Below are 21,522 nucleotides of genomic sequence, written 5' to 3' on the forward strand. Positions count from 1 at the left end.
TAGCAGAAGTAAGAGTCGGGGGTGGGAATCGCTAGCATGCTGTGATATTGTACCCAAAGCATGGGCAAGCAGAGACACTAAAGGGGAGAGGAGGGGTGTGGTATGTTAAGCAGTTTAGACTTAGGTTGACAGTGTCTAGGTCGACCACTATTGGTCGACATGGTTTCTAGTTCGACATGTACTAGGTCGACATGAGGGTTTTTTTTTTTTTTACTTTTTTTGGTGTCGTTTTCTCTGTACAGTGACCGGGAACCCCAATTAGTGCACCATGTTCGCTCGTCATACTTCGGGCAAGGTTACCATTCCCAATTGTAGTCCATGTGGATCGTAAAGTATGAAAAAGTTAAAGAAAATGGAGAAAAAAAAGTGAAAAACTCATGTCGACCTTTTGTCATGTTGACCTAGAACATGTCGACCTAGAGTCCCTGTCGACCTAGAAACCATGTCGACCTACTCACTGTCGAACAATAGACAGTGTCGACCTACTTACTGTCGACCTAAAGACCGGATCCGGATACTGCAAGGGAAGGACAAGAGAAAGAAGGGCCCTGCCCATGGGGGCTATCATACTAAGGATACAGTGCCTCATTTTCAGGCGGAACTGTTGTCCACACTGATTTGTCACAATTTAGACATTGTATGAAGTAGCCATTTTTTTCTATAAATTTAAACAACTAAGGGGGACATGTACTTAGCATTGATAAAAGTGGAGAAGTGAGCCAGTGGAGAAGTTGCCCATGGCAACCAATCAGCTGCTCTGTATACTTTTATAGTATGCAAATTATAATTGTTAGGTCAATGCTGATTGGTTGCCATAGGCAACCTCTCCACTGGTTCACTTCTCCACTTTTATCACTGCTTAGTACATCTCCCCCTCAATCACCAGAAAGCAGATACAAATATTATCCCCGGAAACTGAAACCATCTGCAGAAGACAAACCTTGGTTTGGACATAAAAAGGCAGAAAGCCTTTGGTTATTTAGGAGTTAATATGTTTAATCAAACCATGCACCAAATTAAAATGACGCTAAAAATACCACAGCTGTTGCGAGCTGAAGAATCAGAAGTCACTGTAATTCATCCCTTAGCAGCCCAGGACACACCTTCTGCAATTATTTCACAACTATGTAATCAGCATCTGCTATAATAATAGCACATGTGCACAGCTGAAAATAACGCCGTTTGCCCTCACCAAAGATGGCCACCCAAGCACAAGACAAGGGGAAGACACAGCCAGTAACCTATCCAAGATCTTTCTAGCAACTTATGTTTTGATCATAGACAAGAGGGACATGAGGAGCACATATAAACCAAAATGTATATATAACATGGCAGCCAGCATTTGTTCCAAATCAATAACATGAAAATAATTTTGGCACACACCAATTTCAAAGGATCAATGATGAAGGCTTTAAGAGAAGAGAAACAGAACAAAACATTTTGAAGATTGCACCTCACTACGAGAACCCTTGAACCCAAGTTTTACACCCACCCTACACTATGAAAGGATATCCTGAGGAGTCATATGCATTCAGACTAAGAAACCTTGTAGTGCTGTAGTACACAAACATCTGCTCCACTGGGGATTTCATAGATAAACTGGTTGAACAACTGGGAGCTCTCTTACAGTTTGTGAACACTAACAAATGAACATTGTATAGAAAAGCAATGCAGATGGGTTAGATATTGGAGCAATTATTGTTATATTGTATTACAGATTTTCAGAACCACAGTAATAAGGTGGAAGTCGTAATAACTGAATCAGAATAAATGAATCAGAAAAACAGAAGTATGGAAAGAAGCGAGTTAAAATCCAGTCAGGCCACGCCCTAACAAGTGCAGCACTTTCTAGTAGTTAGTTATTAAAGGTCTCTCCTTTAAATCATTTTCTAATTCCTTACAAAAAGAACTTTACGCCACTGTGTATCTTACATGTAAAAGGAGATTTATGGTAAACTTACCATTGTTAATTCTCTTTCTGCGAGGTACACTGGATTCCACAGGGTATAACATTGGGGTGTACAGTTGGATCTTGATCCAAGGCACCAACAGGCTAAAGCTTTGACTGTTCCCAGGATGCACTGCACCGCCTCCTCTATAGCCCCGCCTCCAGGCACTGGAGCTCAGTTTTGTTAACCAGTCCAATGCAGTAGCAGGTAAGAGAGAAGGCAGATGTTAGTCACAGTCTCTTAAAAGAGATTGCATACCCGTGATAGACAACTTCCCATACCCAGGCGTCTGAAGTGGTCTTTAACCAGGCCTGGGCGAACTGCAGAAGTCGGCATCCCACCCTGGGGTCCCCCAGAGGTAGGCCTGCCCCATCATGCAGCAGGCTTGTCTTGTTTGGAAGCAGGCTGACGGGCGGTCCAGGATTGTTTAGATTTGGGCTTAGTGGTTTTGGAAGTACGAGCCTGTCTCGGGTACGCCTGACCTTTCGCTTTACTTGGAGGTCGATAGGAACGAAAAGTGGTACTCTTAGCCTTCGGAGCAGAAGGATTAGTACTTGGGAGAAACGCAGTCTTGGCCATCGCCAAGTCAGTCACAATCTTATTCAGATCCTCCCCAAACAGGATGTCTCCCTTGAAAGGGAGTACCTCCAAGGTCTTTTTAGAGTCCAGGTCCACTTTCCAGGACCTCAACCACAGAATCCGGCGAGCCAGGATAGACGTAGTAGAAGCCTTGGCCGCCATGACCCCTGCATCAGAGACCGCCTCCTGAATATAGTGAGAGGCTGTGGTAATATACGACAGATATTGTCTGGCAGTGTCCGAAAAATCCTGAAGTAGCTCCTCCTCAATTGCCTGAACCCAGGCTTCAATTCCTTTTGCCGCCCAAGAGGCAGCCATAGTGGGTCTATGTACAGCACCGGTAAGAGTGTAAATAGACTTCAGGCATCCCTCCACACGCTTATCTGTTGGTTCCTTCAGTGAGGTGACAGGCAGAGTAGAGGACATCACAAGACGGGCGACATGAGAGTCCACCGGCGGTGGAGTTTCCCACTTGTTGCTCAACTCCGCAGGGATAGGATAACAAGCTAGCATCTTTTTAGACAGGGAAAACTTCTTTACTGGAGATGACCAGGATTCCTGACGTATGTCAATTAAGAGGTCAGAATGTGGTAAAACTACTTTAGCAACCTTCTGACATTTAAACTTATCAGGTTTCTTAGATGTAATAGGAGGCTCAATGTCATCATCAATTTGGAGAATCAGCTTGATAGCCTCCACAAGGTCAGGAACATCAACCTGGGTTGCAGATTCCTCATCAGACGCAACTGTATCAGTGTCTGATGGATCAGTATATTCCCCATGCTCATCGGAAGAATTATCCGAAATATTAGTGGATTGTGAGGAAGAAATGGCCCGCTTAGATGACCCCTTGGCCCCAGAGGGACGTGAGGTGGACTTTTGTCTAACCAAAGTCTGACTTAATTGCTGTAACTGGGTAGACATCCGCCCATGGCGTATTAACTACAGAGACAATATGTGGCTGCAATGGCACAGGAGGTCCCACAGGGGGCGTGAGACGCATTACAAGCGTAGTCAGCATATTTGAAAAAGCTGCCCAAGGTGGGTCTTGATTGACCACAGGTGCCACAGACGGACTGGGAGATGTATGACCCCCAGTGCCTGAACCAGCAACTAACACTTCCCCCACTGGTGAATCCGTGACGACAGCGCTGCATGCTGCAGGAGCGTCCGCAGGAGCGTCCGCAGATGTCCCAACCTGTGCAGCAGACATCATGTGGGATGTACCCTTAGGGTGTAACAGTACAATATAGCCAGACAACACAATACCTGCAGTAAATAATGCCCTGTGTTTTGTGACAGTAAATACAGAGCATAAACAGAGGACATAAGTGGTGTGGGGTGACTGAAAAACACAGTGAGAAATACAAACAGTATACCCTGTGTAGCACTATACATTAAAGGAGACCCTGACGCACCTAGTTCCCCAGGGCACAGAATATAGTGATAGCAAACGTGTGATACACGAGAGTGGAATCCACACAGCACCTATACACTCAGTAACAGGTACAATGCAGGAATTATCACATATAACAATAAAACTGCACTGGACTAGTAATTACATATAGGTATATATGTATACAGATATAACAATGCACAGTACACTGGATGTATATCACAGAAAACGTGTACTAAATATTCAGATAGCAGTACACTTGTTCTTAACTAACACTGTCTAAAATGACATGTAGAATACTTAAGTGTCTGTAAATGCTCAGCGCTGATGATACATGCGGATTTACAGAGACAGTGCCCAGCAGTCCCGGAGATCAGCCCAGCTATGTAATGGCACCAAAATCTCTTCAGGGAGTGAGGTAGAGAGATGTAGTTCCAGGGCGGGAACACCAGCAGTAGATGGCGCCCGGATCTGGGGGAGGGGCTACAGGACAGCGCCTTATCCCCTCTGCTGGACTTCACCAACGGGGACTGTGGAGCCTTTTGCAAATGGATTTTAATAAATCCGACCTGTGCTCCTTGCCCTGGTGGATATAGTGGGGTCCCTGTGCGACACAGTACCCCTGGGACTGCGGCCGGATTGCAATTTACCTTACCTCCCCCCATCAAGTGCAGCCACGCGATCCTGGAGAATAACAGCGGTGGTGTGCCTGAAAAAAAAAAAGGTGTGTCTCCGCTGCAAGTATCCGGGAACCAGGCCGCGGGAGTATACAGCGCCACTGAGGGAGGTGATGGAGCCACAGCACAGTATGTCATAAAGACATAGAAAGTGCTGCGGCCCTTGAGGTCTTCTAAAAAAGCTCTTTTCAGGGCTACCTAGCGTAGCTGCGGCCCTTGAGGTCTTCTAAAATAGCTCTTTCAGGGCTACAGCCCCATCCTGCTAGTGACCTGCACTGCAGGCACCAATTTACAAACTGAGCTCCAGTGCCTGGAGGCAGGGCTATAGAGGAGGCGGTACAGTGCATCCTGGGAACAGTCAAAGCTTTAGCCTGTTGGTGCCTCGGATCAAGATCCAACTCTACACCCCGATGTTATTCCCTGTGGAATACCAGTGTACCCCGCTGCAGAAAATTAGCTACCAACTGTGTGCTCCAGTCACTTAGCAATCATACAGTAAGTACATTACTCCTCCTATGTTGTTGTCAGCAGAGCACATGCATTTACTGTAGTAGGGTGGCCAATCCTGGGATCAGGATAGACGGGATCCCAGGATTTAGGCCAAAAATCGTCCGGGATTCAATCCCGGATTTCGGGATCAGACGGCCATTTGTTTTTTTAATGCTGGGCAGCGTTATGCGTCCTCAGGAGGCTCAGACGCTGCTCGGCTCCCTCCTCCCCTTGCGCATCGTGGCATAAAGTCAGAGGTCTCGCAGCGTAGCCAGCCACCTACCTGTCACCCGCTGCACGGACGTCGCCGAACCCGGAGGAAGAGTGCGCAGCCTACTACCCGAAACCCGCCGCACCCGGTGGAAGCGACCCGCCCATGTAGTATGATGAGTTGTGTGTGCGCGGGGCAGGGAGCGACCATACAGGAAACAAGCCAATCCCAGGTATTCCAGGAATACCGGGATTGACCATTTTCCAATCCCGATACCCAGGATTGAAAAAAATGGCCCAGGATTGGCCACCCTATACTGTAGTCGAAATGCAGACGCCGAAATCCAAACAGTGATTGAAATGCCGCTATCCCGACAAGGCACACCATCCCAGCGCCAAAATCTCGACCACCGGGATCCCGTACGAGCGCGGACCGGTCCACAATGCAGGTAAACTGCATGGGGGGCGGGGTGGTTTAGGCTGTAGGGGATGGTTAGGATTAGGCTGCGGGGAGGGGGTTTAGGATTAATCACCCCCAGGCAGGGTTACGTTTAGGGTGCAGGAAGGGGGCATGGAGGTTAGGTTTAGGTACCACCAGGGAAGGTTAGGATTAGGCTATGGGGAGGGGGGAGGTTAGTTTTAGGCTGCGGGGAGGGAGAGTTACGTTTAGGGTGGCACTGGGGTTAGTTAAGTATACTTACCTTCCCCATGCTGCCGCTCCATCCACCGGCATTTACCTGTCTGTCCATAAACAGCTTGTACTATTCAGTCAATATCCAACTGGTTATTGGTTAATCAGAATAAATTGTTTCCAGCTGAGAAGTGGACCTCCCCAAGTGTGGGCAGTTTCACACGATCTCACCATTTACCATAGGGAAATATGTTACAATCACAGATATCTTCAATGCTCTCTAAAGAAAAAGAGGGTAAGAAGAAATGTTGCAGCCCCATATAGCTGTGCATTAAAAAACACAATTTACAAGACACCATGGGGTATATTTACTAAGATTCGTAATTTCCGAAAATAGGTCAAAGTTCAATCACGAATGACATCGACAGTGTAAAACTGCAACTTTTTGAATTGATTACGATGGATTTACTAAGCTGTCGTATTCGTATTTTTCTTTGCTTCCGATGTCGATGTCATTCGTTTTTTTTTACCTATTTTTACGGCAGTGATTAGCAAAACACTGCCGTTTTTTTTTACAATCAATCTCGGCCGGATCTGTGTGATCCGTGCTGGGGTTCTTATTTTTTTTTTTTTTAATTAAACAATGTAAAATCACAAAAAAAAATGCGTGGGGTCCCCCCTCCTAAGCATAACCAGCCTCGGGCTCTTTGAGCCGATCCTGGTTGCAGAAATATGGGGAAAAAATTGACAGGGGTTCCCCCATATTTAAGCAACCAGCATCGGGCTCTGCGCCTGGTCCTGGTTCCAAAAATACGGGGGACAAAAAGAGTAGGGGTCCCCCGTATTTTTAAAACCAGCACCGGGCTCCACTAGCTGGACAGATAATGCCACAGCCGGGGGTCACTTTTATACAGTGCCCTGCGGCCGTGGCATCAAAAATCCAACTAGTCACCCCTGGCCGGGGTACCCTGGGGGAGTGGGGACCCCTTCAATCAAGGGGTCCCCCCCACCCAGCCACCCAAGGGCCAGGGGTGAAGCCCGAGGCTGTCCCCCCCCATCCAATGGGCTGCGGATGGGGAGGCTGATAGCCATTTGTGATAATGAAAAGATATTGTTTTTAGTAGCAGTACTACAAGTCCCAGCAAGCCTCCCCCGCATGCTGGTACTTGGAGAACCACAAGTACCAGCATGCGGCGGAAAAACGGGGCCGCTGGTACCTGTAGTACTACCACTAAAAAAATACCCAAAAAAACACAAGACACACACCGTGAAAGTATAATTTTATTACATACATACACACATACATACATACTTACCTTATGTTCTCACGCAGGTCGGTCCTCTTCTCCAGTAGAATCCAAGGGCTACCTGTTGAAGAAATTCTACTCACCAGATCCATGGGTCCAGGCTCCTCGGCAAATCCAGGGTTAATCCACGTACTTGAATAAATAAAAAAAAACGGTGTCCCGACCACGAACTGAAAGGGGACCCATGTTTGCACATGGGTCACCTTCCCACGAATGCCAGAAACCCACTTTGACTTCTGTCTAAGTGGGTTTCTTCAGCCAATCAGGGAGTGCCACGTTGTAGCACTCTCCTGATCAGCTGTGTGCTGCTGTCCTCACTGACAGGCAGCACACGGCAGTGTTACAATGTAGCGCCTATGCGCAACATTGTAACCAATGATGGGAACTTTCTGCCCTGCGGTTGACCTAAAGTGACGTCACCGCTGAGCAGAAAGTTCCCAGCATTGGTTACAATGGAGCGCATAGGCGCTACATTGTAACACTGCCGTGTGCTGCCTGTCAGTGAGGACAGCAGCACACAGCTGATCAGGAGAGTGCTACAACGTGGCACTCCCTGATTGGCTGAAGAAACCCACTTAGACAGAAGTCAAAGTGGGTTTCTGGCATTCGTGGGAAGGTGACCCATGTGCAAACATGGGTCCCCTTTCAGTTCGTGGTCGGGACACCGTTTTTTTTTATTTATTCAAGTACGTGGATTAACCCTGGATTTGCCGAGGAGCCTGGACCCATGGATCTGGTGAGTAGAATTTCTTCAACAGGTAGCCCTTGGATTCTACTGGAGAAGAGGACCGACCTGCGTGAGAACATAAGGTAAGTATGTATGTATGTTTGTGTGCATGTATGTAATAAATCTTTACTTTCACGGTGTGTGTGTCTTGTGTTTTTTTGGGTATTTTTTTAGTGGTAGTACTACAGGTACCAGCGGGCCCGTTTTTCCGCCGCATGCTGGTACTTGTGGTTCTCCAAGTACCAGCATGCGGGGGAGGCTTGCTGGGACTTGTAGTACTGCTACTAAAAACAATATCTTTTATTTTACAACAAAGGCTATCAGCCCTCCCATCCGCAGCCCATTGGATGGGGGGGGGGGACAGCCTCGGGCTTCACCCCTGGCCCTTGGGTGGCTGGGGGGGGGGACCCCTTGATTGAAGGGGTTCCCACTCCCCCAGGGTACCCCGGCCAGGGGTGACTAGTTGGATTTTTGATGCCACGGCCGCAGGGCGCTGTATAAAAGTGACCCCCGGCTGTGGCATTATCTGTCCAGCTAGTGGAGCCCGGTGCTGGTTTTAAAAATACGGGGGACCCCTACTCTTTTTGTCCCCCGTATTTTTGGGACCAGGACCAGGCGCAGAGCCCGATGCTGGTTGCTTAAATATGGGGGAACCCCTGTCATTTTTTTCCCCATATTTCTGCAACCAGGATCGGCTCAAAGAGCCCGAGGCTGGTTATGCTTAGGAGGGGGGACCCCACGCAATTTTTTTGGCAAAAATAAGCACTTTCCCACCCCTTCCCACTGATATACATGCACGGATCTCATGGATCCCTGCATGCATCTCAAATCACGGAAAAAAAAAAGCAGGTCTGTTTTTTTTTAGGACTTTTTTACGAGTTGTAATTTTTCACGGCAGTGTTTTGTGTTTTTTTGCTTTGCACTTCTTAGTAAATGACCGAGATTCATATCTAAACAGGCGTAATTTGACCGATGGTGTATTCATTCGTAATTTTTTACCTGAACTAGCAAAAAATTACGAATGCCCTCATCACTGCCGTGATTAGTGTTTAGTAAATGACCGAGATTAACCGAGATGACACTTTGAAGAAAAAACGGCATCTCGGTCAAAATCGGGAGCTTAGTAAATATACCCCCATGAGCGAAATTTATGTGCACACTGCATCACTCCTAATTGATTCTATAATGCAGGCATTCCCAACCTCATTCCTCAAGGCACACTAACAGTGCAGAATTTAGTGATATCCTGACTTCAGCACAGGTGGTTAAATAAAAAAAAACTGAGGCACTAGTTAGGTCACCTGTGCTCAAGCCTGGATATCACTAAAACTGTAACGGTGCATACACAAGGTGAGATATTGACTATCTCAGATTTTGACTTTGCGATTTCCCCTGAACTCACCGGAGCCCTGAACCACCGATGTCGACTATATTTACTTGAGATTTTGAATATAGCGGGGTACACACGGTGCAATTTTTTTGCACTATATTGTACACTATCTGGCTAGTTTGCGATATAGTGCCCTATATCTTACAGTGTGTATGCAATATAGAGTGGTATGCGCTCCCACGGGTAGGATCCGATAAACACGGGGCTCAATTTTGGATAGATAGTACACTATCTAATGCATACTGTACCGTGTGTATGTTAACGTATGAGACTGTATCCAATATCACAGTAGTGAAAAGCCATATCTATGCTATATCTTATGCTATATCCTATCGTGCTAAATCATCTGCTATATCTTACCGTGTGTATGCACTATTTAGTTTGTTCAGGAGCTCAGGGAAATAGTGTGGGATATCTTAACTTAGCCAAAATCTTACCGTGTGTACCCAACTTCATGTGAGATTTTGACTAAGTGCCAATTTTGATGATACTATGTACTAGACTGTACACAATATTGTCAAGATTGACTTGCCTGCAGAGTCTATAGGGCTCCACACACTACTGTGACATGTCCGTCTGACATGTCGCAGGCGATCACCCCGGCAGCCTCCCGGGGGCCAGGATCGGCCGGTATACATTGTATGCTGTCCATTTGCATACGATGTATCTTGGACAATCCTGGGCGATCCCAGCCATGCCTCCGGGGTCGGACATGATTGAATGTGCAGCACATTCAATCTGGAGGATCCGATGCTCACAGGAATGCGCATCGGATCGGATCAGAAACGCCTCCAAAATGCCCGAAATCGGATGAAATCGGGCATTATCGTACTGGTGTATGAGGCCTTATGTCTTCTTACGATACCGACGCCATGGGCGCTCGCATCGGTATCGCAAGCTGTGCACACACGGTACAATTTACACTAACTTTACATCTCACCGTGTGTATGCACCTTTAGGGGGGAATTCAAATGTCTGAAAAGTCGGTTGGGTGTCTGTTTTTTCCTGTCTATTAGATAGGAAAAAACAGACACCCAGCTGACTTTTCAAACAGTTGAATCTCCCCCTTAGGGGTCGATTCAATTCGGCAACAGATGAATAGCGCCGGCAATTAGCTCCAGACGCTATTCAATTCAGCTCCAGTTAAGTCGGCGATGGCCCGTTCTCGCCGACTAAACAGGTTGTTTTGTCGGGAGAACGGGCATTCTCCGACTTAACTCCCCGACCTTTGTCGGGTTTCTTCTCTCATCCCCCGGGGATGAGAGAAGAATTCCCGACAATTGAGGGTCACTCGCCGCTGTATTGAATAGCGCCGGAAACAAACTCCCGGCGCTATTCAACTGTCAGTGAATTGAATCGACCCCTTAGAGTGCCTTGAGGACAGAGGTTGGGAATGCCTACCATAATGAGTTCAATTTGCCTCTGGACAAGCGTAAAAAAGCACCACTGACCAATAATTATCAAAAACCCTTGTGACCTCCTGTAGCATAGTAAAATAGAAGGTAGGTGAAATGATAGCCTCATGCAGTTTTACACTGGAATGTCTTTAAATAACCAAGTGGTGCCTTGCATGACACGATATGTAACAGGTTGATATAAACAGCAAGTACAAGTTCTCAGACTCACATGAAGACGGCTCATTACAAGCAGTCCTCATTACTGCAACCACAGCTGTACACTCACTGAAAGACAAGAGGCACAAGCAATGTGGCAAGTGATGCAATAAGACCAGCGGCACATGGCGTGGGACATCACATGCAAAGACAAACTACTGGCAAACGTGTAAAACATCTCAACTTTCAAATTACTTTGAATATGTTCATTTATTTTTGTAATTCAGGGTGAGGATAAAAGTGTTAGAAATTTAAGTCAATTAAGGATTAAAATATCTTCAGATTAACAAGAGAAGAAACCATCTATATATTCCAAGCTATATAATTGTAATTATGAAAAAAAAAATCTATTACAGAACTACAACCAAAAAAACACTTTAAAAAAACTCTTTTGGTCGGATTCAAAGGTTCCCCTCCCCCCCCCACCATAGCTGAAATGCGCATAAAGAGACCCGTTTAGGCCCCCAAATGGGTCTTTTCACACTCAAGCTCTGTGCGTCTAAACTCGGTCAGTGTGATAATTGGGGGCATTTGAACATCGCCCCTTGATCTCTCACTTAAGACAGGAGATCGGGTGGGTGATAACATTTGAATTCCCCCCTTTGTATTTTCTTTTATTAACATTTTCAATATGTAATTTATCATTTGTACTGCGCTGCCATATCATGAAGTGCCTTCCAGAGAATATAGTCAGTGAGCCTGTCCCACCGGAGCTTACAGTTTACATTCCTAATCATACGGATCAAGTCTATTTTTATCAGAAACTAATTTACCAGTATATTTTTGGCCTGTAGTAGAAAACGCCCCAGACAGTGGCTGCAGGACAATGAGGTAGCAATGGGGTCGATTCAATTCCGCGTGGATTGAATAGGGTCGGGAATTAGCTTCCGGTACTATTCAATTCAGCGCGATGAGACACCCGACGAGAGGATTTCTTTTCGCACCCCCAGAAGGGGGCGAGCAGAAATCCGACAAAAGTGCAGTCGCAATGTTGCTTTCTGCCCTTAGCGCAGCGGAAACAGCATCACGCCAGGCACTTTAGTCGGCAAAACACCCTGTTTAGTCCACGAGAACCGGCCTTCCCAGAAATGACAGTGTTCCCTATTTCCCGGCGCTATTCATTCTGCGCAGAATTAAAATCGAGCTCAATGATAACCACTGTGCCGAATTAACGAGAGATGCAACATACACAGAAACGTATCCAACGCTAGACAGTCTGGCAGGTGCCACATGAGTAGGTGGACAAAAAGCGTGCTATTCCTACGCTGTAACGAATTGCACCCACAAGCTACGCAGTCTCATTATTGACCGTGAATCAGATCCATTTGTTATAGAGGCAGCAGCTCAGGCCAGTACAGGGCTGGAGCCTCTATGGAAAGTGAGATGTGCTATGATCTCTTACAAACAAACAACAAATAACAATAATAATTGCACCAATGTGTGATGACAGCAAAGCTTAAGGGTATGGATAAACCTGTGCCAGACCTATGTACGTATAATGTATCTCTCTCTCTGGGGTCAAACAAAATATAGAACAAATTGAATAGCGCCGGGAAGGCACTCCCGGTGCTATTTAATTCAGTGCGATGCTAAGTCGCATATTGCCCTTACTCGTGGACTAAACAGGGTGTTTAGTTGCGAGAACAGCCATTGTCCGACTAAACTGCCCTGCCGCGATACTGTTTGCGACGCGCTAGGACACAAAACAGCATTGCGGACGTACTTTTGTCAGATTTCTGCTCACAGTCCCGGAGGTGTGCAAGAAGAAAACTTCTAGTCGGGGACAACATTGCGCTGATTTGAATAGTTCCAGGTGTGCTCCTTCCCGGAGCTATACAATTCACTCTAACTTGAATCGACCCTTATATTAGCAGATTACACAATTAGTGAGACCACTGATATCCATACCAATATAAATAGGCAAGAATCATGGATTTTTAGCTCTTGTTCTCATCCCACCCTTTCTCCCATAAAATTAATTTGTGTATGTACAGCATATCTTGGGCGAATAGCACTATTACAGATATTATTTAAAGGCAGAATCAGAATGATTTCTTCTCTATTATGTTCCTAAGTAACAGCTTAGTAATGCTGGCTTATTTCCCTATTTTTTTCATTCCATTTAACATGTAATCTGTTTCCTTGAAAGTTCCATAAAATTAAACTGAGAATACACCTAAAGATCTCATGTGTCAAACCCTACTATAAAAGCAGAAAAGGAATGGTCCAGCGCTTTATTAGGATGCTAGCGGTGGGATTACGGCTTTAAAGAAAATAGCAAGCAGCTGCCACTTCTATGTTTATGACTCGGCAAGTCTGATCCACAAACCAACGCTCGGAAACATCCATGAAACGATCTTGATAATAAACACGAAGGACCAGCTGACAAGGGAAAATAAAACACAAAGCTGAGGGAAGGGAGAGATCATTTAGGAGGAGGGAGGGAAACTATGCTTCAGAATGAAGTATGTACACACATATATAGATATAAAGTATATATAAGCAGCTAGCAGAAAATGCCAGAGAACATAACAACGTTGGTCAAAGGGTAGAATTCAATTCAAAGTGATGTGCCACCAGGCATCGCTACACATATCGGCTAGTTGTTGTACTGCTGACAAATTGAAATTCCCCAAAATGTCAATTAAATGTGTACTAGCCTACCAGTATTTGAATATCCCAAAATCAAGGTCACACCATGAACATCTGCAGACTTTTTTCTAATAATATCAATGTATAGGAGACTATGGGGTATATTCAATAAGAGTCGGGTCCATTCTGACATGCAGTTGTTGGAATGGACCCGACAACCCCTATTCAAAGAGCGGCCAAATCCGACTGTCGGATATGGCCGTTCCCTGTGTCTTGTCCTGCCGGGTGCGCTGACAGCAGCGGTAGGAGGAACAGTGAGCAGCGGCCGGCAGGGAGAACAGTGTGGCGGCCGGCGGGGGAGGTGAGATCGGCGGACGGAGCTGGTAGTAGGGGTGATGCCTGCGGCGGCGGGGGAGGCACTGCAGGGAGAGTTGTGCCTGGCCGGGGGACGGCCGTCAAGGTACCTCTCATCCCCGATCCCCGTAGCACAGCTCCCCGTCTCCTCACCTCAATCCAACTTGTTTTCAAGTCGGATTGAGTTTGTCGGGAAAAGGGGGCCAAAACCTGTCGGATTTGGGCCCGTTTCCGACAGCAGCAGGCGGATCGGCTGGTATTCCGCCGATCCAACTGCTTTCCGACAGCAAAATATTTGCCCCTATTGAATAGGTTGGAACCCCTTCCGACCTATTCCAGTCGGAAACTGTCGTCTTTCCGACAAGACGGCAGTTTCCGACTCTAATTGAATACACCCCTAAGTCAGACTTCTATACACACTAGACAATATTTTAAACGGTGTGGACAAACACAACAAATCGTTGGTGATATCGTCCAGTGTGTACGATATTGCCTAACGTCCGAACATGCAGGTGAATCTGATGATATAGTCAGAAACTGCATGTTCAGGGATGTGGCAGGATGACTTCACTGAACGATATCGTTAAGTGTGTATGCACTATGGGCCTAATTCAGACCTGATCGCTAGGCTGCGTTTTTGTACAGCGGGCGATCAGATCTAAACTATGCATGCGTATGCACCGCAAATCGCAGGCGCGTCGCACGGGTACAAAGCGGATAGCTGCTCAGCGATGGGTTTGTGTGAAGAGGGAGTTCGCAAGGAGATTGACAGGAAGAAGAAGTTTGTGGGTGTCAACTGACTGTTTTCTGGGAGTGATGGGAAAAATGCAGGCGTGTCCGTACGTTTGCAGAGAGCGTTCCTGACGTCAATTCCGGTCCCGGACAGGCTGAAGTGATCGCAGCGGCTGAGTAAGTCCTGGGCTACTCAAAGCCTGCACAAGATCTGTTTGAACAGCTCTGCAACACATGCGTTCACACACTTACAAAGCGAAAATACACCCCCCCTATGGGCGGCGACTATGCGACCGCAAAACTGTAAAAAAAAACCCTAGCGAGCGAACAGATCTGAATTAGGCCCTATGTCGTTTGCCTGGTAGTTCAACGGCAAACACTGACTCATGGAGAAGTGTGTATGCACCTTTAACTTTGTCAATCAATTATATTTATTTGTACTAGGTTCTATTATTATGATGAGGACAACCACCATAGAAATTCAGGAAACCAGATAGAGATTTAACCTGAATGTGGTCACAGCATTGCTCAGTTTAAGCATGTTCCGGGAAACCTGAAGCAACAAGAGAGAATACTGTATATGAAAGATGGATGACATCCTAAGATTGTTACTATATTCTTTTTTTTTTTTAAATAAATAAATCAATCACTGCTCTAAAATAACAGACAAAGGGGGTCATTCAGACCAGATCGCTGCTGTGCGTTTAGTGGGTGATCAGGTCCTAACTGCGCATGCACCGCACTGCACAGGCGTGTCGCACAACAGCAACAGGCATTGGCGCCTAGCGACGGGATGGTGCAAAAGATCCAAACGCACTGGTGTTCACAAGGAGACTGACAGGAAGAAGCCGTTTGTGGGTGGAAACTGAGCGTTTTCCGGGAGTGTTAGGAAAAACGCAGACGGCTCAGGCGTTTTGAGGGAGGGTGTCTGACGTCAGCGACGGCCCCAATCAGCAGGATTCAATTGCACAGGAAGGAAGTGGGCTGCGCAGAGACTGCACAAACTGATTTTTGTGCAGCTCTGCAACAGAAGCGATCTGACACTTGCCCAGCGCTTTTCCCCTCCCCCTGTAGGTGGCAACTATCTGATCGCAGGGCAGCAAAAAAAAAAAAAAAAACGCATCCCAGCGATCAGATCTGAATTAGGCCCAAAGTTAACAAAAAATTGGTACTGCGGTGCTTCACATCACCCTGAAGGCTTACTAATATTTTAACATTTAAAAATTGCACAATAACCATAAACTTATTAGTAGAAAATAAATTATTAAACATAATGTTGGAAAAAAAATGGTTTTCCTTCATTCAACAAAAATGTATGTTAAAAAAAAACCCATCTCACTGGTAAATAACCTACAAAATAAATAAATAGCCGCATTCACGGCAAAAAAGGAAATTTTACTGTGAATCATGAAAAGTGCATATTCAATTGTCACCGAAAATGGATCTGCTGTAGAATTACCGCAAATTTCTAGCTGCCACCTCTGAGCAGATTAAAAGTTGGGAAATATCCCTGTTTTAAGTTAAAAATGCCCGGTCCCCTAGAACGACCCAAATATACAGTTATACCCATTTTTATGTACCCCAAATTTTATTTTAGCACTTACTGTGAATTGTTTTGCATGTATCTGCCATTTGACCCAATTTAAATACCAGAAATACTTATAACGAATAAACTTTTATACAGTTATCCGATGTTAGTTCAGCTTTTTCTTTTCTTTTTTTTTTTCTTTGGGTGGAGGGGGGAGTACAAGCAGATTTACCCATTTTTCACTTTCAGCAACAATTTTCACGGTAGTCCCATTGTCAAGAATTTGCAACTAAATAGGTGAATTGCGGAAGAGTGAACGTACCTGCAAAAAGCCCGTTTTCGCAGCGAAAACTTTGCGGCTAGTAGAATTCGGCTCTAGTCAGAATTTGATCACTTAACTACATTAATTTTAGTTAACAGGTTGAAAGATAGCATAATAAATGAAAGTTCAATTAACTGCGTATCATAATGGTAATGTGTCTGTACCAATCAGTGGGAAAATAGACATTGAACATCCAAATCATGACTATCTGTTATATTGCGTCCGATCTCCCATCTAAAGTGACGAGAGATCGCAGAGCCACATTCAATTCCTCTTTTTTATCGCGCTCATAGAGGACGGGTTTAGCCATGTAAAGTGGGTAAACGTGACCAGACTAATGGGTGCAATGAGAAAAACCCGTTTCGGCGTTTAAACTGGTCACTTTTCAGGCATTTCAGCTCACCACTCCAAGGGGGTGCAAGCTGAAATGCTGCCTCCAGTAGCCGATCGCGCCCAAACGGAGCTACAATTGAATAGCTTCATTGGGTGCCATCTGCTGATAGGGAAGCCAATCCCGGGTCATTTTTTTCAATCCCGGGAATCGGGATTGAAAAATGGCCAATCCCGGGTTTCCCGGAATACCCGGGATTGGCTTTTAGCTAGGTGGGAGGGGAACATCGTTTGAGTGCTGCTGGCGGCTCCTAGCAACGGCTGACAGCGCAGCGTGACCTCTCACGCTGCGCTGGGGACCCGGAAGGAGGAAGCCGGGCAGCGTTTGAGCGTCCTGTGGACGCTCAACGCTGATCCCTCAATCCCCAGGATTGGAGCTTAAATCCCCAGGATTGGCCCTAAATCCCGGGATCCCGCCGATCCCGATCCCGGGATTGGCCACCATATCTGCTGACTGCCGGGGAAAAAGCAATTGTATTTCCCCATTAATGTTGGAAATTAATAGCATTACAAGTACTTTATTGAATAAACTCTCATAATAGTAGATACTGAGGAATAATATTTCTTGCAGCTAAAAGAAAATGTATCAAACAAAATACTGCACATTATCAACCATTTACCAGGAATTGGGCATTTTATTTAGAAACGCGGTGCAAATGTGCCGTTGAACATAGATGTCACTTTGCTTTCACTGTCTAATGCTGGCCACACACTGGTCTGATAACGGCCTCTGCAACCTGAAAATGATCACTATTGGCTTGAGGGTGCGAACATCTTCCAAATGAACTAATAATCCTTGATCACTCCAGGAAACCACCATCTGGACACTAAAGGGGGGGGTACACACAGAGCGATGTTCACCTAATTTCTAAGCAATCTGAGGAATGCCGGCGACAGCGATGCGCGGTCCCTCATGTCGCTATCGCCGGTGCTAGGCACAATCTAGCAGGTCGCTCATTTCACTGCTGGGTGAAATGAGCGCTGCCCCCCCCCCCCCCCCCCGGCTGTTCCCCCACTCTCAGCACACATTGCGCTACGCTGAGCGGGGAGAGAGAGGTGTGCTGGGCGGTCTGTGCTAGACCGCTCAGCACACATCTCCCAGTCTGTACGGTCTTTTAAGCCCAAGGGGCTGAATGTCATCCGATTTCTTCTATGTGTTGGCCAAAATTGTACAATGATCCCGTTTACTTGGTGTGCACATGCCAAATAGCAGGATGATTCCAGGTGTGGGCAGCATAAATGGCACATTTGCACTTGTTAATAAACAACCCCAATGTCTTTCATATAAACATTATGATGCGGCTCGTAACACACACCTGTGAAACGTAATAGAAATATCACGCTGAAGCCTATAAGGCCATATCGTTCTCAGCTTATTTCTGTTTAAATTTGAAATACACCATTAACAAAATAATAGAGCAAACGTCCCCAATTGCACTAGCTCATGTGATTCAAGCCAGCGTACCCCAGCTGTGAGCTGATCACGGGGTGGATAGCGCATTTAAATGGCTATGGGAGAGAGATAAAGTACCAAGCATGTTACAGGCAGTATTTCAAGAATTACAGTTAGGAGCCGATTGGTTGGTACTTTATCTCTCTCAGAGCTTTGCTACATCTGCCCCTATGTTAGAAGGGATTCACTATGTAATACCGATGGCCGGGATACAGGCCGTCAATATACTTACAGCGACATCCTGGCCAACAGGATGCCAGCAGTGGGCGGAGCGCTAGCAAGCTCGCCACAGGTTATATTCCCCCGCTATGGGTGTCGTGTACACCCATAGAGGGAGAAGAGCTTGTGGCGCTGGGTGACGGAGCTGGCATTGTACCGCTGTGCAGGATCCCAGCGTCGACACTGATGGATGGGACCCTGTGCAGCTGGATCTTCACCGATTCCCTTCAGGAGTACTCATATATCAGAACTAAACTATTAGCCCAGAAACTGGACAGCTCGCTAGCCACAATAATTCCTAGAATGCCCACATCCAACCACTGGGTCACAGCCTACCGACGCACACACATAAATACACCCCCAACTCCGACCAATCCAAATCCCTTGTATCACTGCCGATACCTCAAAGCCACAAGAGGAGACATTTACCTACAGGCTTACTGCTCCAAAGTGACAGGTCAATAAATAAAACCATACACACAAGTTGTACAAAACAGGTTACAAAGTGCAAATACCCCTAGGTAACAGCATTATATAGATATATATATATATATATATATACACACACACACACAAAGACATGCAGTCGTACTGAAGCTCTGTGCAGCCCCAGTGACCTGCTTCAGATGTGACCAGCCTATGCCTCCCCACCTGACACGAGACTACAAGTCCCAGCAAGCCCTGTGTGAGTGCCAGTGCAGGGGAATGCTAGCACGGCACGGCTAGAGCCCATGCTGTCAGGAGGCGGAGGCACAGGTCCACCTCAGTCTATGCACCCACCCTCCCGTTCCCCTCCGCTCACCTGTGCGCACACCCTCTGCAGGGTTCCGGGACCCCAGCGTCCGCTCCCCCTCACCAGCAACACACCGGAACACGCGGCCCCGGCACCAGCGAGGGCCACTGCGGCGACACGGGCAGCTCCGGAAGGGACCCTGAGCTGGGGGATACCGTTGGCCGCCCATCTACGGGCCAAACCTGAGACAGCCGATCTCCAAGCTGCCATCTTCCCGGAAGTGTCTGTCAGCTGTCAGTGGGTGGCCAGGTCTCGCGAGAGCGCGGCGGTGCGTGACGTCACGGCGGCAGGTCTGGTTAGGCGGTGGTATCTGTGTGACTGTGCAGTAGGAATGGGACACAGTGGCTGCTGCTGACACAACACGTGGCTCATCATAACAGCGTGTTACTATGGTAACAGGCATGTCTCCCTGTGTTACACACATCACCCTGAGAGAGAAGTTGCTTAACTCAATTATAGCTCCTTCAAAGGTGTGTAGGGGGTTAAACTAGACTAGTAGAAATACATTCCCACAGCACACCACATTGGACCAGCAAAAGACTCATGAATCCTACATGATAATAGCAATGCAGAGATCTCCGTTACAGACATCAAACATATGGTAAGCCACCAGCCACATCTAGGAGTCTCTGCTCTGGTGGTCCTGCGCTACGTGATAATAGCGTCTGCAGTACTTTCGGTCATATATTTAAGTATTTCTAGGCCTACCATAGTATCCTTTTAAATTGGGACACTCATGAATTACACAGGTACTATGGTTGATTAAAACCAGGTGAAATGCCGGCTTACGTTAAACATAAATCCCCTTTTCCAAGGACTGTCCCACCCGTGGGCCACAGTGTCCCACGGTAGGGGGTCAGTTAGGAGGCCCTTTCTCATTTTGCTGCACTGCTTAGTAGAGCAGCAGTGAATAGCTGCTGTGCGCATGTGCACAGTGTCTATTCACTGGGAGAGAGGGACAGGGGACATGGCAGCAGCTTACAGAGCGCTGAGCATGCCCCCCACAATGACAGAAATGGGGGCGTGGCTTTACAGCAGCACTTCTCGTTAGATCATGCCCCCTTATTTAGGAAATGTCCCTACTACAGCCACTGCAAAGTTGGGAGGTATGTATTTCAAAATTGAGACCCAACTCACATGGAGGCACCCCAAGATCCTCCAATATGGCACTATAAGGATCAGTATATCCTCCAGCTACTGATTCCATACAAGCCACACAGAGCTGTCATATACACAGAATCGTAGGTGCTCAAATCAATTTATGTCTCTCTCTCCTCAGTGCCTCCCCACTTTTTCTCTTACGTCCTAGAGGATACTGGGGACTCCGTAAGGACCATGGGGTATAGACGGGCTCCGCAGGAGACATGGGCACTCTAAAGACTTTAGATGGGTGTGCACTGGCTCCTCCCTCTATGCCCCTCCTCCAGACCTCAGTTAGATCTTGTGCCCAGAGGAGACTGGAAGCACTGCAGGGGAGCTCTACTGAGTTTCTCTGAAAAATACTTTTTGTTAGGTTTTTTATTTTCAGGGAGCACTGCTGGCAACAGGCTCCCTGCATCGTGGGACTGAGGGGAGAGAAGCAGACCTACTTAAATGATAGGCTCTGCTTCTTAGGCTACTGGACACCATTAGCTCCAGAGGGTCGGAACGCAGGTCTCACCCTCGCCGTTCGTCCTCCTCACAGAGCCGGAAGATAGAAGCCGGGTGAGTATGAGAAGAAAGAAGACTTCAAAGGCGGCAGAAGACTTCAGATCTTCTATGAGGTAACGCCAGTATAAAGATTTGAGCGGGATCGAAGCCCGCCGGTGAGGGGGCGGAGCTTGATTCCTCAGCACTAACCAGCGCCATTTTCTACACAGCACGCTGCAGAGAAGCTGGCTCCCCAGACTCTCCCCTGCTGAACACAAGTACAGAGGGCAAAAAAAGTGGGGGGGGGCACATTTATTTGGCGCAGTGAGTATATTTTTATAAAAGCGCTGTACTGACTGGGATTTTATTCCAGTGTCCGGTGGCGCTGGGTGTGTGCTGGCATACTCTCTCTCTGTCTCTCCAAAGGGCCTTATTGGGGGACTGTCTCCATATATATATATATATCCCTGAGTGTGTGGGGGTGTCGGTACGTGTGTGTCGGCATGTCTGAAGCGGAAGGCTCATCTAAGGAGGAGGTGGAG

The 21,522-nt window shown here is 46.8% G+C and overlaps 1 protein-coding gene and 1 long non-coding RNA gene across 3 annotated transcripts in view; one reads left to right on the forward strand and one right to left on the reverse strand.

The window, feature by feature from the left end:
- Positions 1-19,616, reverse strand: part of MICU2 (mitochondrial calcium uptake 2) — a 535,492-nt gene extending 515,876 nt beyond the window's left edge. Inside the window, exon 1 of one of the 2 annotated variants that reach the window (XM_063951667.1) lies at positions 19,361-19,616. In XM_063951667.1, the coding sequence (XP_063807737.1) occupies positions 19,361-19,561 (201 nt within the window). In that variant the 5' untranslated portion in view covers positions 19,562-19,616. The remainder of the gene's footprint in view (positions 1-19,360) is intronic. The other variant, XM_063951666.1, reaches the window with a different exon arrangement.
- Positions 19,617-19,623: 7 nt separating this feature from the next.
- Positions 19,624-21,522, forward strand: part of LOC135002414 (uncharacterized) — a 116,194-nt gene continuing 114,295 nt past the window's right edge. The window contains exon 1 of the long non-coding RNA XR_010203613.1: positions 19,624-19,952. This is a non-coding gene — a long non-coding RNA (uncharacterized LOC135002414). The remainder of the gene's footprint in view (positions 19,953-21,522) is intronic.

This window comes from Pseudophryne corroboree, chromosome 2 (genome assembly GCF_028390025.1).
Source record: "Pseudophryne corroboree isolate aPseCor3 chromosome 2, aPseCor3.hap2, whole genome shotgun sequence".
Lineage (NCBI taxonomy): Eukaryota > Metazoa > Chordata > Amphibia > Anura > Myobatrachidae > Pseudophryne > Pseudophryne corroboree.